Genomic DNA, 15,516 nt, shown 5'->3' on the forward strand with positions numbered 1-15,516 from the left:
ACTCAGAACAGCCACCCTACAGAGCAATCTGCTAGTACCTTAGAAGTTAGGAATTGAGCTATGTATGAGCCAGGCAGTCCCTCTCCTAGGGATGCAGCTGAGAGAGCATGGAGAGGGACATTGGAAGTTGTTGATAGCCGCAAAACTGGAAAGCTCAAATGTTCACTAACAGGAGAATGATTAGGAAGTGGTGGTATTCAGACCCTGGAATTCCGCATAGCAATTAAAAGAATGAGCTAAACCTAGATGGAGTTTATTCATCCAACAAATACTTATTTTATTTTTAGATTTTATTTATTTATTCATGAGAAACACACAGAGAGAGGCAGAGACACAGGCAGAGGGAGAAGCTGGCTCCTCACAGGGAGCCCCATGCGGGACTGGATCCCAGGACCCCAGGATCCTGTCATGAGCCGAAGGCAGACGCTCAACCACTGAGCCACCAGGCATCCCATCCAACAGATATTTATTGAAAACTTACTGTGTTTTGGGCAGTGGGCCTACGGTGATAAGACAGATCAAGTCTTGCCTGGAGAATGTTTTCTAGCCAGTGAGACAGACATAAACAGACACAGAAGATAATTTCAAAGTGTGTGATAAATGCCACAAAGAAAAATATAGCTGAGGAGGGTGACAGAATGTTGGGGGAGGGAGACTGTTTTAGACAGAATGGTCAGGGGAGGCCCCCCTGAGGAAGTGACCAGAACGAGGGAGGCTCTGGGAGAAGAGCAAAGACAATTAATGGGGTGAATGGCCTGGCACAGTGCTGGCAGAGAAATGCAATCTGCAAAGTAATGTAAAAAGGAAAAGCATGCTTTACTTATACTTTACACACTGCATTACGACAGTTAGAAAAAGGTCTGGAATACATGCCAAATTCATGAAGGCAACTGTCCCAAAAGTGAGGAGCACAAAAGGACCCCCAGGAGTAGGACTCACAGTGGGCTTCAGCTCACCTCTCCTATTTTAATTATTTAGCATTTTAATATCTTAATGTTTAAAAGGTGAATATACGCACATATAACTTGTGAGATTAAAGACCATTTTAAATCTTCCATGGTGACAGGGTGGGTTCCAGGGCAGTGAGGGGCCTAAGGGGTCCCTACACACTTTCACTGGACCCAAGTTCCTGGGGGGCAGTGGTTTGTCTGGGAGGGGCACATTGTTAGACTGGAGAGCCCAGAAGAGGCAGGTGGCTCAGCCTGAAGTCCGGAAGCTTCTTGCAGACTATCTGGCTCAGCACCCCCAGCATAGACAAGAAGAGAGGCCATGATGTGCCTAAGACCACAGAGCAGGAGTGGACAGGGTAAATAGAACCCGACACTTCCAGCTACGTCTCTTCAAGCCTGAAGCCCCCCTGGCTTCTCAGGGTAACTGATGGGTCTCCCTCGCAGCCAGCGCCCCCTTCCACCCTCTTCCCACAGGACTTGCTCTGCCGGCTAGAGCCCCCGCCCTGCTCCCACAGGCCAGAAAGCAGCGCCACCTGCTGGCGCAAGAGAAAAATGCAACGCTCAGCCTCCACGGAGAGCAACAGCCAGTTTCAAAACCCTGTTTCTCTTCCGTTGGAAGAAATCAGAGAGAGATAAACCATGACTCTGAACTATAAAAACAAATAGGGTTGCTGGAGGGAAGATGGGTGGGAGGATGGGGTAACTGAGTGTCGGCATTAAGGAGGGCACTAGACGTGATGACCCCTGGGTGTTACATGCAATTGATGAATAACAACTCTACGCTTGAAACTAATGGTGTACTATATGTTGGCTAATTGAATTTAAATTTAAAATAATAATAAAATGAATGACCAATCCCTTCCACTCCCTGTCTGTTCCACACTGCCCTCTGAGTGTCTAGCAAAGCCTTTAGTGCTGCCTGCTTGGGTCTTATCTGCAAGAAGGAAAAGCTTTCTCAGGAAGGGGGTAACCATTCTGGTACCCTAGACCAGTGGGGTCAGGAGATGATTACTCACATGAGCCAGTGGCACCTCATGATGGCAGCTTACAAAACCAGCTCTCAACTTCCTGACCCTTGGTACAAATGTTAGGGGTAGGTAGTCCATTTGAGAGCTGGAAAAAGCCTCCAGGGAAGGGCTTGTCCAATATCCTACAATGAACAGGTGCACAAGCTAATCCCATAACATGGGCTCCTGGGAGTCAACCCAATGTGGTGGAGGAGGTGTCACCATATTTGAAAATAATTGTCGAGATCAGTGGTCTCAGCTTGTGGTCCCTGAGCAGCAGCAGCACCTGGGAACTTGTTAGAAAAGCAAATCTGCAGGCCCCACTTGGGACCTGCTAAGACAGAAACTCTGGGGTAGGGCCCAGCAATCTGTTTTAGCAAACCTGTTTCAGAACCTAAACCAGCAATCCAAAGCAATCACACCCTCTCATTTTTATTAAATAAGGTTTTATTTGGGAATGGTTTTTGACTTATAGAAAAGTTGCAAAGATAGGAAAGAGTTCCCATAAATTCTGCACCCACCCCACCATCCTTACATTTTACGTGTACATTTGTCAAAACTGGGAGACTGACATTAGTATGTTACTGTTAATTGTTTATTGTAAAATCCAGATCTTATTCAGATCTCCAGTTTTTCTACCAATGTCTTTTTTTTTTTTTTTTTTTTTTTTTTGGTTCTAGGATATTACACTGCATTTAGGACTACATTCATTTTAAAGTTAAATTGGTCATCTCAGTCATCTTCCCCTGGGACAGAGAATGGGTGGGAAAGCTGTTGTTTTGGTTACTGAGCTGGGAAAACCGAGGCTTGAAAACACCCAAGGACTGAGTTCCCTTAGCAGGACAGTGAGAGCAAGGCCTGCCTCACTCTGTACCCTTCCTGTCCCTCTTCCCTTCACCTAGGACTCTTGTTTCCAGAAGTCCCTTTGGAATGTCCCATCTGGCCTACCCCCATCCCGCCTGTGTAGACCAGGATAGATGTCTCTAGTAGAGCAGGCCCAGCCCTGGAGACATCCACCCCACCCCATCACCTCTTCTTCTAGATTTAAGGGTCAGGACAATGTCTTAGTGACTTCAGCTCAGTCAGATCAAGGCCTGGTCCAAAAAGAGTGCAAGTTATTTGCTTACACACAACCATTTGTGACTGACAAAAAAATGCCACCAATTCTTTGGAGTGTCTCCCAGTAAGAGGTGAAGTCTGTTTTGCCACCCCTGGAATTCAGGCCAACTGTATGATTTGCTCTGACCAAAAGAACTTTGCCAGAGTGATGCTGTACCAATTCTGGGCCTTGGACTCAAGAAGCCTTCCAGCTTCTACTTTGACTCTCATGACCTTCTGAAGCCAAGGAAATAAGCCTGAGGTAACCTGCTGGGGAGACCACATGGACGAGAACCAAGTCACCCAGCCAACAGCCTGCCAAAATGCCAGACAAGGGAGTAAGGCTATCTTAGGCCATCCGCCCTCTCTAAGGCAACAGCTGACTGCATGCAGCCCCGGGGAATGATCCTAGGTGAAACCAAAACTGTCCCAATGTGCCCAGGCCAAATTGTACACCCACAGAACTATAGGCAAATAAATGACACGCTTTTAAGTTGTCAAGTTCTGGGGCAGTCTGTTACACAGCAAAGACTGAGACACAGAGGCACCTGGGTGGCTCAGCAGTCGAGTGTCTGCCTTTGGTTCAGGTCATGATCCTGGGGTTCTGGGATCAAGTCCCACATTGGGCTCCCCATGGGGAGCCTGCTTCTCCCTCTGCCTATCTCTCTGCCTCTCTCATGAGTAAATAAATAAAGTCTTAAAAAAAAAAAAGACTAATACACTATTCCTTACTTCTCTCTTGGTAATGGGATTCCAATTTTATTTCAGGAAGCGGTGTGCCAGTCCTAGGAAATGGGATATGAATGGTCTACTAATTCCGTTCCTGGCATCTTAGCTTTCTTTGCAGCCAGAAGTGGCAACAGTAGCTGGTTTGGGCCAATGAGACCTAAGTGGAACTATGCAGGGGGATAGAACAGGAAACAGGTCTCTGAAAAAGTTCTGACTTAATGATAGAAGTTGACAGCTGGCTTGGTCCTTCCTCCTCCCCAACACCTTTCTTCCTGGAATGCAACCACGATTCCTGGAGGTACAGCAGCCATCTTTGGTCATTACGTAACAAGCAATGAGGGAAAGGCCAAAAGGAATCAGGGATGTGAGCCCCCACCTTCGCTGGGGTACTGAACCAATACCACTTGTCTCCAGAATTCACTATGTGGACAAACTTCACTTTGTTTAAGCCACTGTAGGCTAGGCTTTCCTCTACTTGCAGCCGAATGGGAAATACACAGACAAAAAAGTAGGGGGCTCATCCTTGAGAATCTGGAGCCAGGAGCATTTGGCTCTCCAAAGCCACCTCCTTTTCCATTTTATTCTCTCAAGAGTATCTTGAGAGCAAAGACATGACCCCATTTCTGCAGCAGTGGGATCTGTTGCTCCCACATCGTTTAGTAATGAGTCCAAGGTCTTGCAGCTAGTGGAACAGGTGCTCAGAGTCAGACCTCTGCCTAGGCAGAGGAGAATGCACCCCTGATTGCTTTCTGCATGGTCCAGCCCACTGGAAACCAGGTGTGTCTTCTGGGCTCATGGTGCCGAGGAGGGTGCTATTGTAAGTCTGGTGTGGAAGCGCCCAGGTACACCCTTAGGTCCGAGAGGGTGGACCGGACAAGCTTGGCAGGGATGGTCTCTCGCTGTAGCTGTTGGTACGCTGCATAGCGGTGGCAGCCCCCAAAGGAGTAGAAGTAGTCACCACCCTGGGCCCCTTTGATCCAGAGGACGTCAATAGGGGGAACGCTGTCTGGATCCTCCTGGAGAAGAGGGGACATTGTCAGTGAGCATGGCACAATGCGTGACAGTTTGCAGAGCAGACTCTGTGAACCTGTGTTGAGCTCCTACAGCGTACTCACACTGGCTCATGCTGGCTTGTGAGAGACAACTGTTAAATATTCAGGAATTTTGTGAGCCGGTTGTCATCAACTTGGTAGCTTGAAAATCAGCCATGGTGATTTCCATCAGGGAAATGAGCAGATGCTACAAATCAGGGCTTTCCCCCTCTAGAGACCAGGTTGTTAAACATTTATCGGTTTATTAATATACCACATACACACTATCTATTTGGCCCTGTTTGAGACTCTGGGAATAAGCTACAACCAGAATGGGACAGGCACAGCCCCTGCCTTCACGGGGTTCCAGTCCAGTGGGGCAGATGGAATGAAAAAAGCGAGAGTTGGAGTGATCTATGCTATGAGGACAAAAACACGGGTTGACAGGCCAGGGATGGGTGTCCAGGAGGTCTGTCTGAGGCAACAAGGGAGCAGAGACTGAACACAAGAGGAGTCGATGTGGGAAGAGGGACAGGTGTCAGAGCCTGACAGCCTGGGTTCAAATCTCAGCTCTGCTCCTTCACTGGCACATGATCTTAGACACTTAATCTCTGTGCCTCAGCAGCCCTGTCTATCAAACAGGGACGAAGACAAGAGACCCATGTCATAGAGCTGTTGAGTTAAATGAGCTAATGTATGTAAAGCACTCTAAACAATGCTTGTCACATGGAAAGTGCTCAATAATATATGCTCCGTATTCCTGGAGGGAAGAGGATTCCAGGCAGAGGGAATAGCAAATGCAAAGACCTGAGGTCAGAACAAGTTCACCGTGCTGATGGCAAGGCAAGGAGGCCAGTGTGATCAGACTGGACTCGAAGGTGAGGAATATAAGAGGTCAGAGAGGTCAGCAGGAGTCAGACCGTGCAGATTGGTTTCTAAGAGGAGCGGGGGAGCCCTGGAGTGTTGTTGTTATTTTTTTTTAAAGATTTTATTTATTCATGAGACACAGAGAGAGAGAGAGTCAGAGACACAGGCAGAGGGAGAAGCAGGTGTCATGCAGGGAGCCTGAAGTGGGACTCGATCCCAGGTCTCCAGGATCATGCCCTGGGCTGAAGGCAGCGCTAAACTGCTGAGCCACCGGGCTGCCCTGGGGTGTTTTGAACAATGGAGGGTGACGTGATTTGGTGACCCTTCTAGAAAGTGGTCACAAGAGAGCAGGCTCAGTGGGGTAGACAAAGGGAAAACCAAGGTGAGGCCTTAGCAGGTATCCAGCAGAAGGCACTGGTCTGGATGAGGACGTAGATAGGACAGGGAAAGGCAGACAGGTTTGGGACATGGAGCAGATTGGAGGAGACTGGCAGAAGGGGTGAATGTGAGGAGAGAGAAGAGAATCCAAGTTGACTTTCTGCTAGGTGCTTTAGCAGCCAGTTGCAGAGTGAGTCGTCCTCTAAGTAGGGAAAGCCTGAACTAAGGGGTGGGGGACAGAGCTCAGTGGGGAGACCATGGTAGGCGTGAGCTGCCTGGAAGGCCTCCTGCCACTGGCCTATGGGTTCTCTTTTATTATGTTTATTTGGTGGATTCATTTATCCATTTATTCCAGAAATGATTAGTAAGCAGTAAGGCCCAGCAGTTACAGGCTGGGGCTCTAGAACCCAAAAAGCCTGAATCTGAATTTTAGCTCCTCCACTGAGCTGCTGGGGCACCCAGAGCAAATGGCCTCATCTCTGAGAGCACCATTCCTCATCTATAAAATGGAAGAGGATGCTCTAGAGGGCTGCAGATGAAAAGTCACAGAGTGGATGCACATGAAGCAGAGTCCAGCCTGCCCGGCAGTGGGGCACTAATGAGAGGCAGGGTGTTGGGCAGGCCTTGTGCTGTACATTGGGGACACAATACAGGGTGGGCAGTCATAGCCCCCAAAGACGTTCATGTCCTAGTCCCTGGAGCTGGCAAACGGGACTTTGCAGATGGAATGAAGTTAAGGATCCTGAGATGGAGAGATGATTCTGGATTATGCAGATGGGTTGAACGTAATCACTGGTGTCCTTGAAAGCGGAAGAGAAAGGTAAAAGGGAGCTCTGATGTTGCTGGCTCTTTAGACGGGGGAAAGAAGCCATGAGCCAAAGAAGATGGGTGGCCTCAAGAAGCTGGGAAAGGCAAGGAAAGGGATTCTCCCCAAGAGCCTCTGGGAGGAATGTAGACCTGCTGACACCTTGATTTTAATCCACTGAGATCCATTTTTGGACTTCTGAACTGCAGAACTATGAAATAATAAGTTTGTATTGTTTTAAGCCCCTAAGTTCCCGGTAACTTGTTAGAGTTGCCATAGAAAAGGAATACATATGGTAAGCAAAGACTGGCTTGCCCTCACAGAGCATATGGTTCTAGCATGGAAGACAGGTGTCTAAAAAGGCCATTAAAATCTAGTGTGTGTGTGTGTGGGGGGGTGCCTGAGTGGCTCAGTTAGGCACCTGCCTTTGTCTCAGGTCATGGTCCTAAGGTCCTGGGATCCAGCCCTCTCCCTCTGCTATTCCCCCTGGTCCTGCTCACTCTCTATCTGTTAAATAAATAAATAAATAAATAAATAAAATCTTAAAAAACAAAAACCAGTGGGATTGGAGCATGCAGGTGTCTGGGGGTCCAGAGGAGGCCACTCACCCAGCAGGGGGCATCAGGCAAGACATCAGGTGTCGCCCTTGAAACCAATGAGTTAGTAACAGTAAAGAAGAGATGGAAGAGTTCCTGGCAGGGGAAAAAAGCCTGTGGAAAGGACCAGAGGTGGGAGCACACATACAAGGTTAGATCCTCAGAGCCAGGCACTATGCTAGTGTTAAGGAAACAGCCAAGATATGACATAGTCCCTGCTCTAGTGCAGTTTACATGAGGTGGGAAAGACAGACAATAAAACACAAATAAAGATATAAAATAAGTCAGGTGGACAGAAGTGATTTATGGAGAAATACCTCAGGTTAAGAGTAAATCTTGAAAGACCAGGGCTGTGTTAGCAAGGGCAGAGACGTGCAAAGGCCTGAATCAAGAGAGGGAGCAGGCCTTCTGGCTATCTGGGGAAGCAGTTCCTGGGAGAAGGAACAGTAGTGCAAACTGTAGGGCTGAACGCCATTCCCGGGAGTTGTAGAGCTGTCTAGTGGGGCCATGGAGTCTCATGAGGTCACCTTCCAAAGGTCTGATGAGGAAAGGTGACATGATGCCATGCAGGCCTAACCTGATACACATGTTTCCCCCTCCCCCAAAGTTCCTGCCAGGATCACTTCCCCTCCCTCAATGATGGGGCTGGCCCCTGTCCTCTCCTGGTCCCAGTTCAAACGAGGGCCAACCAGCAGACATGATATGTCCAGTCCCCTGACTGTGACAGCCATAGTGACAGCCATAGTGACAGCATAGCTTAACTCAGAGTGTGGGGGCCATGTTGCTGGGCACTGGGGCCGGTCTGTGCCACTTTCAAAGTGCCCGACCCTGGACAAGTAACTTAAAAAAAAAAAAAAAATTCCTCCTGTGCCTCAGTGTCCTCCTCTGTAAAAGAGGAGCAGTAGTAGCTCTACCTCACAGGGCTGGCACAAAGCTTAGGCACTTGAAACAGCTCCTGGGCACTGCGAGTGCCACCTTCATAAATAGTTAGCGATCGTTATTTTCACGATCTCGCCCAATCTCCTCCTTGCTCGAAGGAGGGCCCAGAGGCCCAGAGAGGCCCAGCCCCTTACTCAAGGTCACACAGCAAATGCCAGGTTCGGGCGGAGCCTGGAGGCAGCCCGGTCTGGCGTCCGCCGTGACTTCCCTCCTGCGGAGCCCTCCCTCCGGCCGCCTCCCCGGGCCTCACCCGGATCGTGTCCACGAGGCTCTGCACCTTGGCCGGGTCCAGCACGGACGGCAGTGGCCGGATGAGCACGCTCAGCGGCACGTTGTGCACCGCGGCGATGCAGCCCGAGTGGATGCTGCCGCCCTGCGCGCCGCCGCTCGGCCCGGGGCCCCCAGGCGCCCCCCGGCGGACCCCGGCCCCGGCCCCGGCCCTGCCCAGCGCTCCTCCCGCGCGCAGCCCCATGGCGCCCGCACCGCCGCCGCCGCGTCGCCCGCGAGCTTTAACCCCGGCCGGGCCGTACCACTCCGCGCGGGCGGCGGGGGCGGCGGCGGGGGCGGGCGCGGGCGCGCGTCTCCCCGCCCCGCAGTGGTGCGGCCCCGCGCTCTCCGCTCGCCGCGCGCTGCGGCCCCGCGGGACTCGGGCCGTCCGCCGGGGGGCGCCCCGCAGCCTCCCCGCAGCCTCCCCTCCGCCGCGCCGCGTCCCCGAGTGGAAGCGCCCGGGCGGGCTGACTCAGGGTGAGTCTGCAGGTCGCGGGGCGGGAGGGGCGCGGCTGACGCACGGGCCGGGGTGACTCAGGCCCGCGGCGGGCGGGGGCGGGGACGAGGGGCGGCCGGACCTGCGGAGCGAGGATGAGTCGGCAGAAGCGGCGGTGCTCGGCTGCCGCGCCTGCCCCGCCTGCCCCGCCTGCCCGTCGGAGCCCGAGCCCGAGCCCGAGCTGCAAGGGCCAAGGAGGTGATGCCAGTACCCCCGGGAGTAAAACTACGGATCCGGTGCTGCCGGGCACCGCTCTGAACACTCTGCGGGTAGATTAACTTATTTCAGTCTCCGAACAACTCCGCAACATAAGTGTGATGATTATCCCCTCTTTACAGATGAGAAGACTGAGGCACGGTGAGCTTTAAGTGATTTGCCCAAGGTCACGGAGCTAGTAAGTGGCTGAGCTAGGGTTCAAATCCAGGCTCGGACTGCACTCCCGAGTACATTCTGTACCTCACTGCTGGCTGCCTCTGTTCAGGACTGTCACAAGGAGCCTTCTAGAAAGCTGCTGGCAATGTGTGGGCACTGCCCTAAACATGCACACTCACTGTTTCCTCACATCCTCACAGCACCACCAAGACAGAGGTGTGAGGGCCAGAACTGGGCTGCTTGTCCAAGGTAGGGCGGCTGAAAATGAAAGTCATCCGAGCCTAGAGCCAAGGACCACTTAACCACCAACACCTGCTTACAGATGTGGATGTGGACGAGGCTGCGGGGGGTGGGGCTGGAGGTGGGGGTGGGGATGGACATGCCCATGAGTTACAGCCCCACACTCTCCCATTCAAAGTCCTCTGTCCCTTGAGTCCCACGTGTAGCGCTTAGCGTCCTCTGGGGCCAGGGGGAGGTAGGCAGAGGCTCCTGGTTTAAATTCCAGGTGTTTATCAGCACCTATGGCAACATTGGGACTTGAGCACAGATTCGCCTGGGTTTGGATCCGGTTTCGCTGCTCCCAAGCTGTGTGGTCTCTGGCAAGTTGCTTAACCTCTCTGAGCCTCAGCATTCATTCTCTTCTGTTAAAATGATTGTGGGAACACTTGGAGATAATGGCTGATGGAGGACAGAGTGGGTGAGGGAGTAAATCAGTGCTTCCACAGCAGTAGCCAAGGAAAGTGACTGGTTTTATCATGAACACCCAGAGAGCTGAAGGAGAGGCCATATTTGACTGAGGGCATCAGGAGAGGCTCTCTGGGGGAGAGGTATTCAAACTGGAAAATGACTTGGTCCTGGGGAGGGAGATGGAAGAAGCAGGAGATCCTTTAGGGTACAGGCTCTGGAGTCATTTGAATGCAGCGGATTTGAATCCTGGCTCTATCACCTACTAAACTATGTGATTTGAGGGTGTGTGTGGGGGCGGAGGAGGTGGTAACTCACCTCTGGCCTCAGTTCTTTTCTGGATTGCCAGGGAGAGTAAATAAGAGTAACACATTAAGTGTTTAGGAGGTACGTGGCACATTGCAAATTGCTGAATGGAAGGTAGACTTGAAGGACGTTCCAGCCACAGGGACAGCTTGAGCAAAAGCAGGGAGGCGGGACAGTCTCAGACCCAGTTGAAGACAGGCATACCTGGTAAATACAGGCTCATCTGGTTTGGTTGTCCTCCTCCTCAGCCTGGTTGGCATCTGCATGGGGAATGCATAGTCACCCTCTTAGCTGGAGAAAACCAGAGACAGTACCCATGGTGGGGAGGGGAGGCTGCCTCCTGGGCTAGTTATTGACACCTCTTCCTGAACTCATTACCCTTCCTGATGAGTAATGCTGCCCATCACTCAAAGTTGTTATGGGTGTGAATTGTGAGGAGCACTTAAGTGTTCCGTGCTTTGTGTAGTGCCCCATTTTGCCATTGTAGGCAGCAGGTTCTTAGTTTTTCATCCTCTGTGTTCTGGTTTTGAATCCTCAAGCTTGTCCCCTTGCAGTACCAAGATGGCTGCTGTAGCTCCAAGTATCATATCATTATTCAACAACTTTCAACAGTAGAAATTAGGACATCCCTTTGGGCTCTTTTTAAAGAGTGAAGCAAGCTTTATTAGCCATTCCTTACCCCTTTGGTCCCCGCCAGTGAGCCTTCTCCTCATATCTCATTTGCAGGAATTTACCATATGTCCACGCCCAAACCAATCCTTACCAAAGGGAGTGGAATGATCATAATTGGTTTAGCTTAATTGACACTAGCCTCTGGGCTCAGGAGGGTCTACTGTCCTCTGAGGTTCATGGCCCTGAGTGCTGAACTGAACTAGCAAGGTCTAGGGATGCCTGGGTGGCTCAGTTAGTGTCCAACTCTTGATTTCGGCTCAGGTCATGATCTCAGGATCATGAGATCCAGCTCTGCATCAGGCTCTGTGCTTGGGATTCTTTCTCTTCCTCTGCCCCTCCCCGCTGTACCTGCATGTGCTCTCTCAAATAAATAAATCTTAAAACAAAACAAAAAAACCAGCAAGGCCTGGTAACTGTAACCTAGTTTTCCTGTGAGGAACCTTCTTTCCCCACTCTCAGGACTGTGTTGGGGGGCAGATGCCTTGTTGGGGGTGGATGGAGGAGAGAAGGACCTGACCAGACCTGCCCAATCAGCAATTCCATTATATTGGCCCATTCATCCTTAAACCAGTGAGACTGAGACAAGCCTCTTGTTGGAAGTAAGATCAAGTACCTTCCACCGGGGCAAATGGAAACCTGGAACTGGAAGTTGGAGAAGTTCTGGCATCCACACGATATACTGTGTTTTCATTTGGATTCTCCCAAAAGTAGTCTGAGACAAGGGACTATGTGCAGGTAGTTTCTTTTTGTTTTTTAAATATTTTATTTATTTATTCATGAAAGACAGAGAGGCAGAGACATAGAGGGAGAAGCAGGCTTCCTGGGGGGAGCCTGATGCGAGGACTCAATCCCAGGACCCCGGGATCACAACCTGAGCCAAAGGCAGGTGCTCAACCACTGAGCCACCCCGGTGCCCCTGTGTGCAGGTAGGTTATTTGAGAAATGTTCTAATTATTGCTGCTGCAAAACAAACCACTCCAAAATTTTAGTGGCATAAAATAAGTAAAATAACTTTACTATCCTCACAGATTCCGTGGGCCAAGGATTCAGACAGGGCATAGTGGAGACTGCTTGTCTCTTCTCCACAATGTCTGGGCCATCATCCAGGTGACTTGACAGTGGGGAGTGACTTGATGGCTGGGGCTGGAATCCTCTGGAGGTGGCTTCTGTCACACATCTGTTAGATGGTACCATCTGTTGGCTGGAACACCTACATGTGGCCTGGGCTTCCTCATAGCATGGCGGCTGGCTTCTAAGAGTGAGTGTCCTAAGAGAACCTGGTAGAAACTTCATGGCCTTTTCCAATCCAGTCTTGGAAGTCATGTAGCATCATTTCTGCAGTGTTCTATTTGCGGGAGCTGTCATAAGTGTTCCCCACCCCCCTACCCCCGCCCCCCCGGCTCAAGGGAAGGGGACAGAGACTCTGTCTCTTGATGGAAGGAATAGCAAGGTTCTAAAAGAGCTTGTGGGTGGGAGGTGTTGTTGTGGCCATCTTTGGAACACACATCTACTGTAGGAGGCGATGCCAGGAAGTACTGGGGAAAGGAGAGATGCTGATAAAGGGTACGCGGATGAGCAGGTTAACTTGGTGGGCAAGTTGGGGCTCACTCTTGCTAGGGACTCTCTAAAGAAGCATTATGTGTCATGCGTCAGAATTGTCCCTCTGAGGGACTGGGGGCTGGGTATTTATTCACTGACTCCTGCCCCTCCCTGGTTGAGGGTGACCTGAGGTTAAGTTTCTGCCACTGCTGGGCTGCTGTGTACTCAAACTAAGCAAGCGTCTGAGGACCAGAGGGTGAAGCTGCCTGCCTAGAGTATGACCTCAAAGGTGGTCAAAGGGAATAAGGGGCAGGACATCAATGAATTCCTTTTCTGTCCAAACTGGCCAGAGTCCATGTTTGTTGTCTGCAGCCAAAGTCTGACTATTTGCTCTCCCCATCCTACTCCTGGGCTCTTTCCTCCTCCCCTTCTCTCATTTTTGACAAGGAATCTCATACAGCAGGCATTTGGGTATACAGAGGACTTTGCTGAGTGGGAAGAGGAAAGGATTTTTGTGCCATCATAAAAGGATCATCACATTTTATTGTATTAAAGATTTTATTTATTTATTTATTTATTCATGAGAGACAGAAACACAGGGAGAGGGAGAAGCAGGCTCCATGCAGGGAGCCCAATGTGGGACTTGATCCCAGGTCTCCAGGATCACGCCCTGAGCTGAAGGCAGTGTTAAACCGCTGAGCCACCAGGCCTGCCCGGATCATCACATTTTAGATTCCTCTACCCCTGAAGTACTCTTGTCCATTTCTTAGGTACAGGATCCTGCCTTGTTGCCCATTCTCTCTTTCTGTTTTCCTCTCCATCTTCCCTGCCCCTTCTACCAATCCTTGAGTTTCCTGTTCTTATTTTAGGCAGAAAGTTTGCCTCTGTCTTCTGCAGCTTCAGTGCCTGCTGAGCATCTCCATGGGGTCTTGAGACAGCTTCACACTTCAGCTCCTTCTTGTAGTCACAAGATGGCTGCTAGCGCCAACTGGGGCAACCTCCTTCTTCGATTATGTCTTAGCTCAGGCTGCTATCCCCAAATACCGTAGACTGGAAGGCTTAAACAATAAATGTTTGTTTCCCACTGTCCTTGGGGCTGGGAGTCCAAGATCAGGGAGTGGTGACCCTCCTTCTGGTTCACAGACCGCTGTCTTCTTGCTGTGGTGGAAGGGGTGAGGGAGCTCTCTGGGCTCTCTGCCTGTAAGGACATTTATCACATTCATGAGGGCCCTGAGGCCCCAAAGCCCCACCTCCACATGCCATCACACTGAGGATTAGGCTTCCACATAGGAATTTTAGGGGGAGATAAACTCAGTCCATAGCAATTCACATCTGGAAGAGAGAGAACCGTCCCCCCGCCCCCATCCCACATCAATAATGGAATTAAAGCTTTTCTCTACAGTCTGATTGGGATAGCTTGAGTCAGGATTAATAACGTTCTTCAGGGACATGCCACGTGTGAGCTGTTTAAGCATGGGTACTGGAGGCGGTCACCCACTGGGATGACTGGGATTGGCCCAGGAGAGAGAGACCAGTCAGCCACATCTCTGAGGTCAGCCTGCTTTGAACTGCCCAGAAGGGCTCAGTAGTGTATGTCTGCACAGATGTGAGGTTTGCTGATGAGGAAAGAGGGAGTGAAAGCCTGGCTATCAGTGTCAGGTCTTCTTGGTCCACCTTTGATTTCAGCTGAAGTTGTGGTGGGAAATTCTGTGCAAGCACTGCCAGCTTGTCAGCCCAGACTCCTTGTGTCGTCCACATTTTCCATCTCTGTGGGAGCTTTGCTCATTCACAAGCACATCCCGGAGATGTGAGGGTATTCACTGATGGACAGGAGCTGGTGAGTAAAAGCCAGGCTTCCACTGTCACAGGTGGATAATTGTGAGAGGTGTTCCGGACCATCTGGAACTTTCCAGACCCTTTTTAGAGACCAACGGGCAGTAGCCAGCCCTGTCGTTGCACCAGTGAGCTCGCAAACACACCCTCTGTCTTAACTCTTCTTGTTCCCTACTTCCTATTTCCTCAAATCACCTTCCCAAGAAACTATCTGCACTCAAGTCTCTGACTCTGCTTCTGGGGGTAGGGGCCAAGGGTGCAAAACTAAGGCAAAGGAGCAATTTCCTAGGTCATCCTCAATAGTTCTGCCCCTTGCCTGGGTTAAAATGACACATCTCTTGCTAGATGTGTGACCTGAGGCCAGTTACCTATCTGTGCCTCAGTTTCCTAACCTGCAAAATGGCCACAATAATGGCACCTGATTTGTAGGGTTTTTGGAAGAATGAAAAGAGATGATGTGGGTAAAGTCTTGAGAACAGTGCCCAACACACTGTAAGTGTTCAATAAATATGAGCCATTTGATTACATTTTGAATTAATAATAGATCTTGAAGGTCTCTCTGTGCTTGCCCTTCCAGGCTAGTCTCAGCTTATTAGCCAAGATTTTTTGCAAGTGAGGAAAGCCAATGTGAATTAGCTTAATGAAAATGGGGACATTTGGCTCCTCTGACTCCGGGGTGAGGCTGGACCTCAGGGAAAAGTGGGTTCCGAGACTTTTTTCTCTGTCTCTCACTTGGCAGAGGGATTACCTCCACAGGACAGGAACATGGCTGTCAATGGGGATTATGTTTGGCTTTTAGTGAGAGGGCTGACAAGAGAAGTTTGAAACACCCTAAAGTGTAACCTTTTGCGGAAAAGAGTGTGGAAATAGGAAATCTGGGGCTGGGGTGGCAGCTTCATGGTTATGAGAGGCATAGACCCTTTTTATCTGTCTATACAATCCTTTTA

At 50.5% G+C, this 15,516-nt stretch overlaps 2 protein-coding genes across 2 annotated transcripts in view; one reads left to right on the forward strand and one right to left on the reverse strand.

Moving 5' to 3' along the window:
- Positions 1–2,383: 2,383 nt before the first annotated feature.
- Positions 2,384–9,042, reverse strand: SRXN1 (sulfiredoxin 1). Its single transcript, XM_025986136.2, has 2 exons — positions 8,651–9,042; positions 2,384–4,800 (listed from the first exon to the last, which is right to left on the reverse strand). Exons 1-2 carry the CDS (start codon positions 8,870–8,872, stop codon positions 4,597–4,599), a joined length of 426 nt encoding a protein of 141 aa, XP_025841921.2. The 5' UTR covers positions 8,873–9,042; the 3' UTR covers positions 2,384–4,596.
- The window catches only part of FAM110A (family with sequence similarity 110 member A), a 134,440-nt gene continuing 127,920 nt past the window's right edge, over positions 8,997–15,516 (forward strand). The window contains exon 1 of the mRNA XM_072736178.1: positions 8,997–9,144. The gene's annotated coding sequence lies outside the window, so the exon portion shown is untranslated. The remainder of the gene's footprint in view (positions 9,145–15,516) is intronic.

The sequence above is a fragment of the Vulpes vulpes genome, chromosome 14 (assembly GCF_048418805.1).
Source record: "Vulpes vulpes isolate BD-2025 chromosome 14, VulVul3, whole genome shotgun sequence".
In the NCBI taxonomy this organism is placed as follows: domain Eukaryota; kingdom Metazoa; phylum Chordata; class Mammalia; order Carnivora; family Canidae; genus Vulpes; species Vulpes vulpes.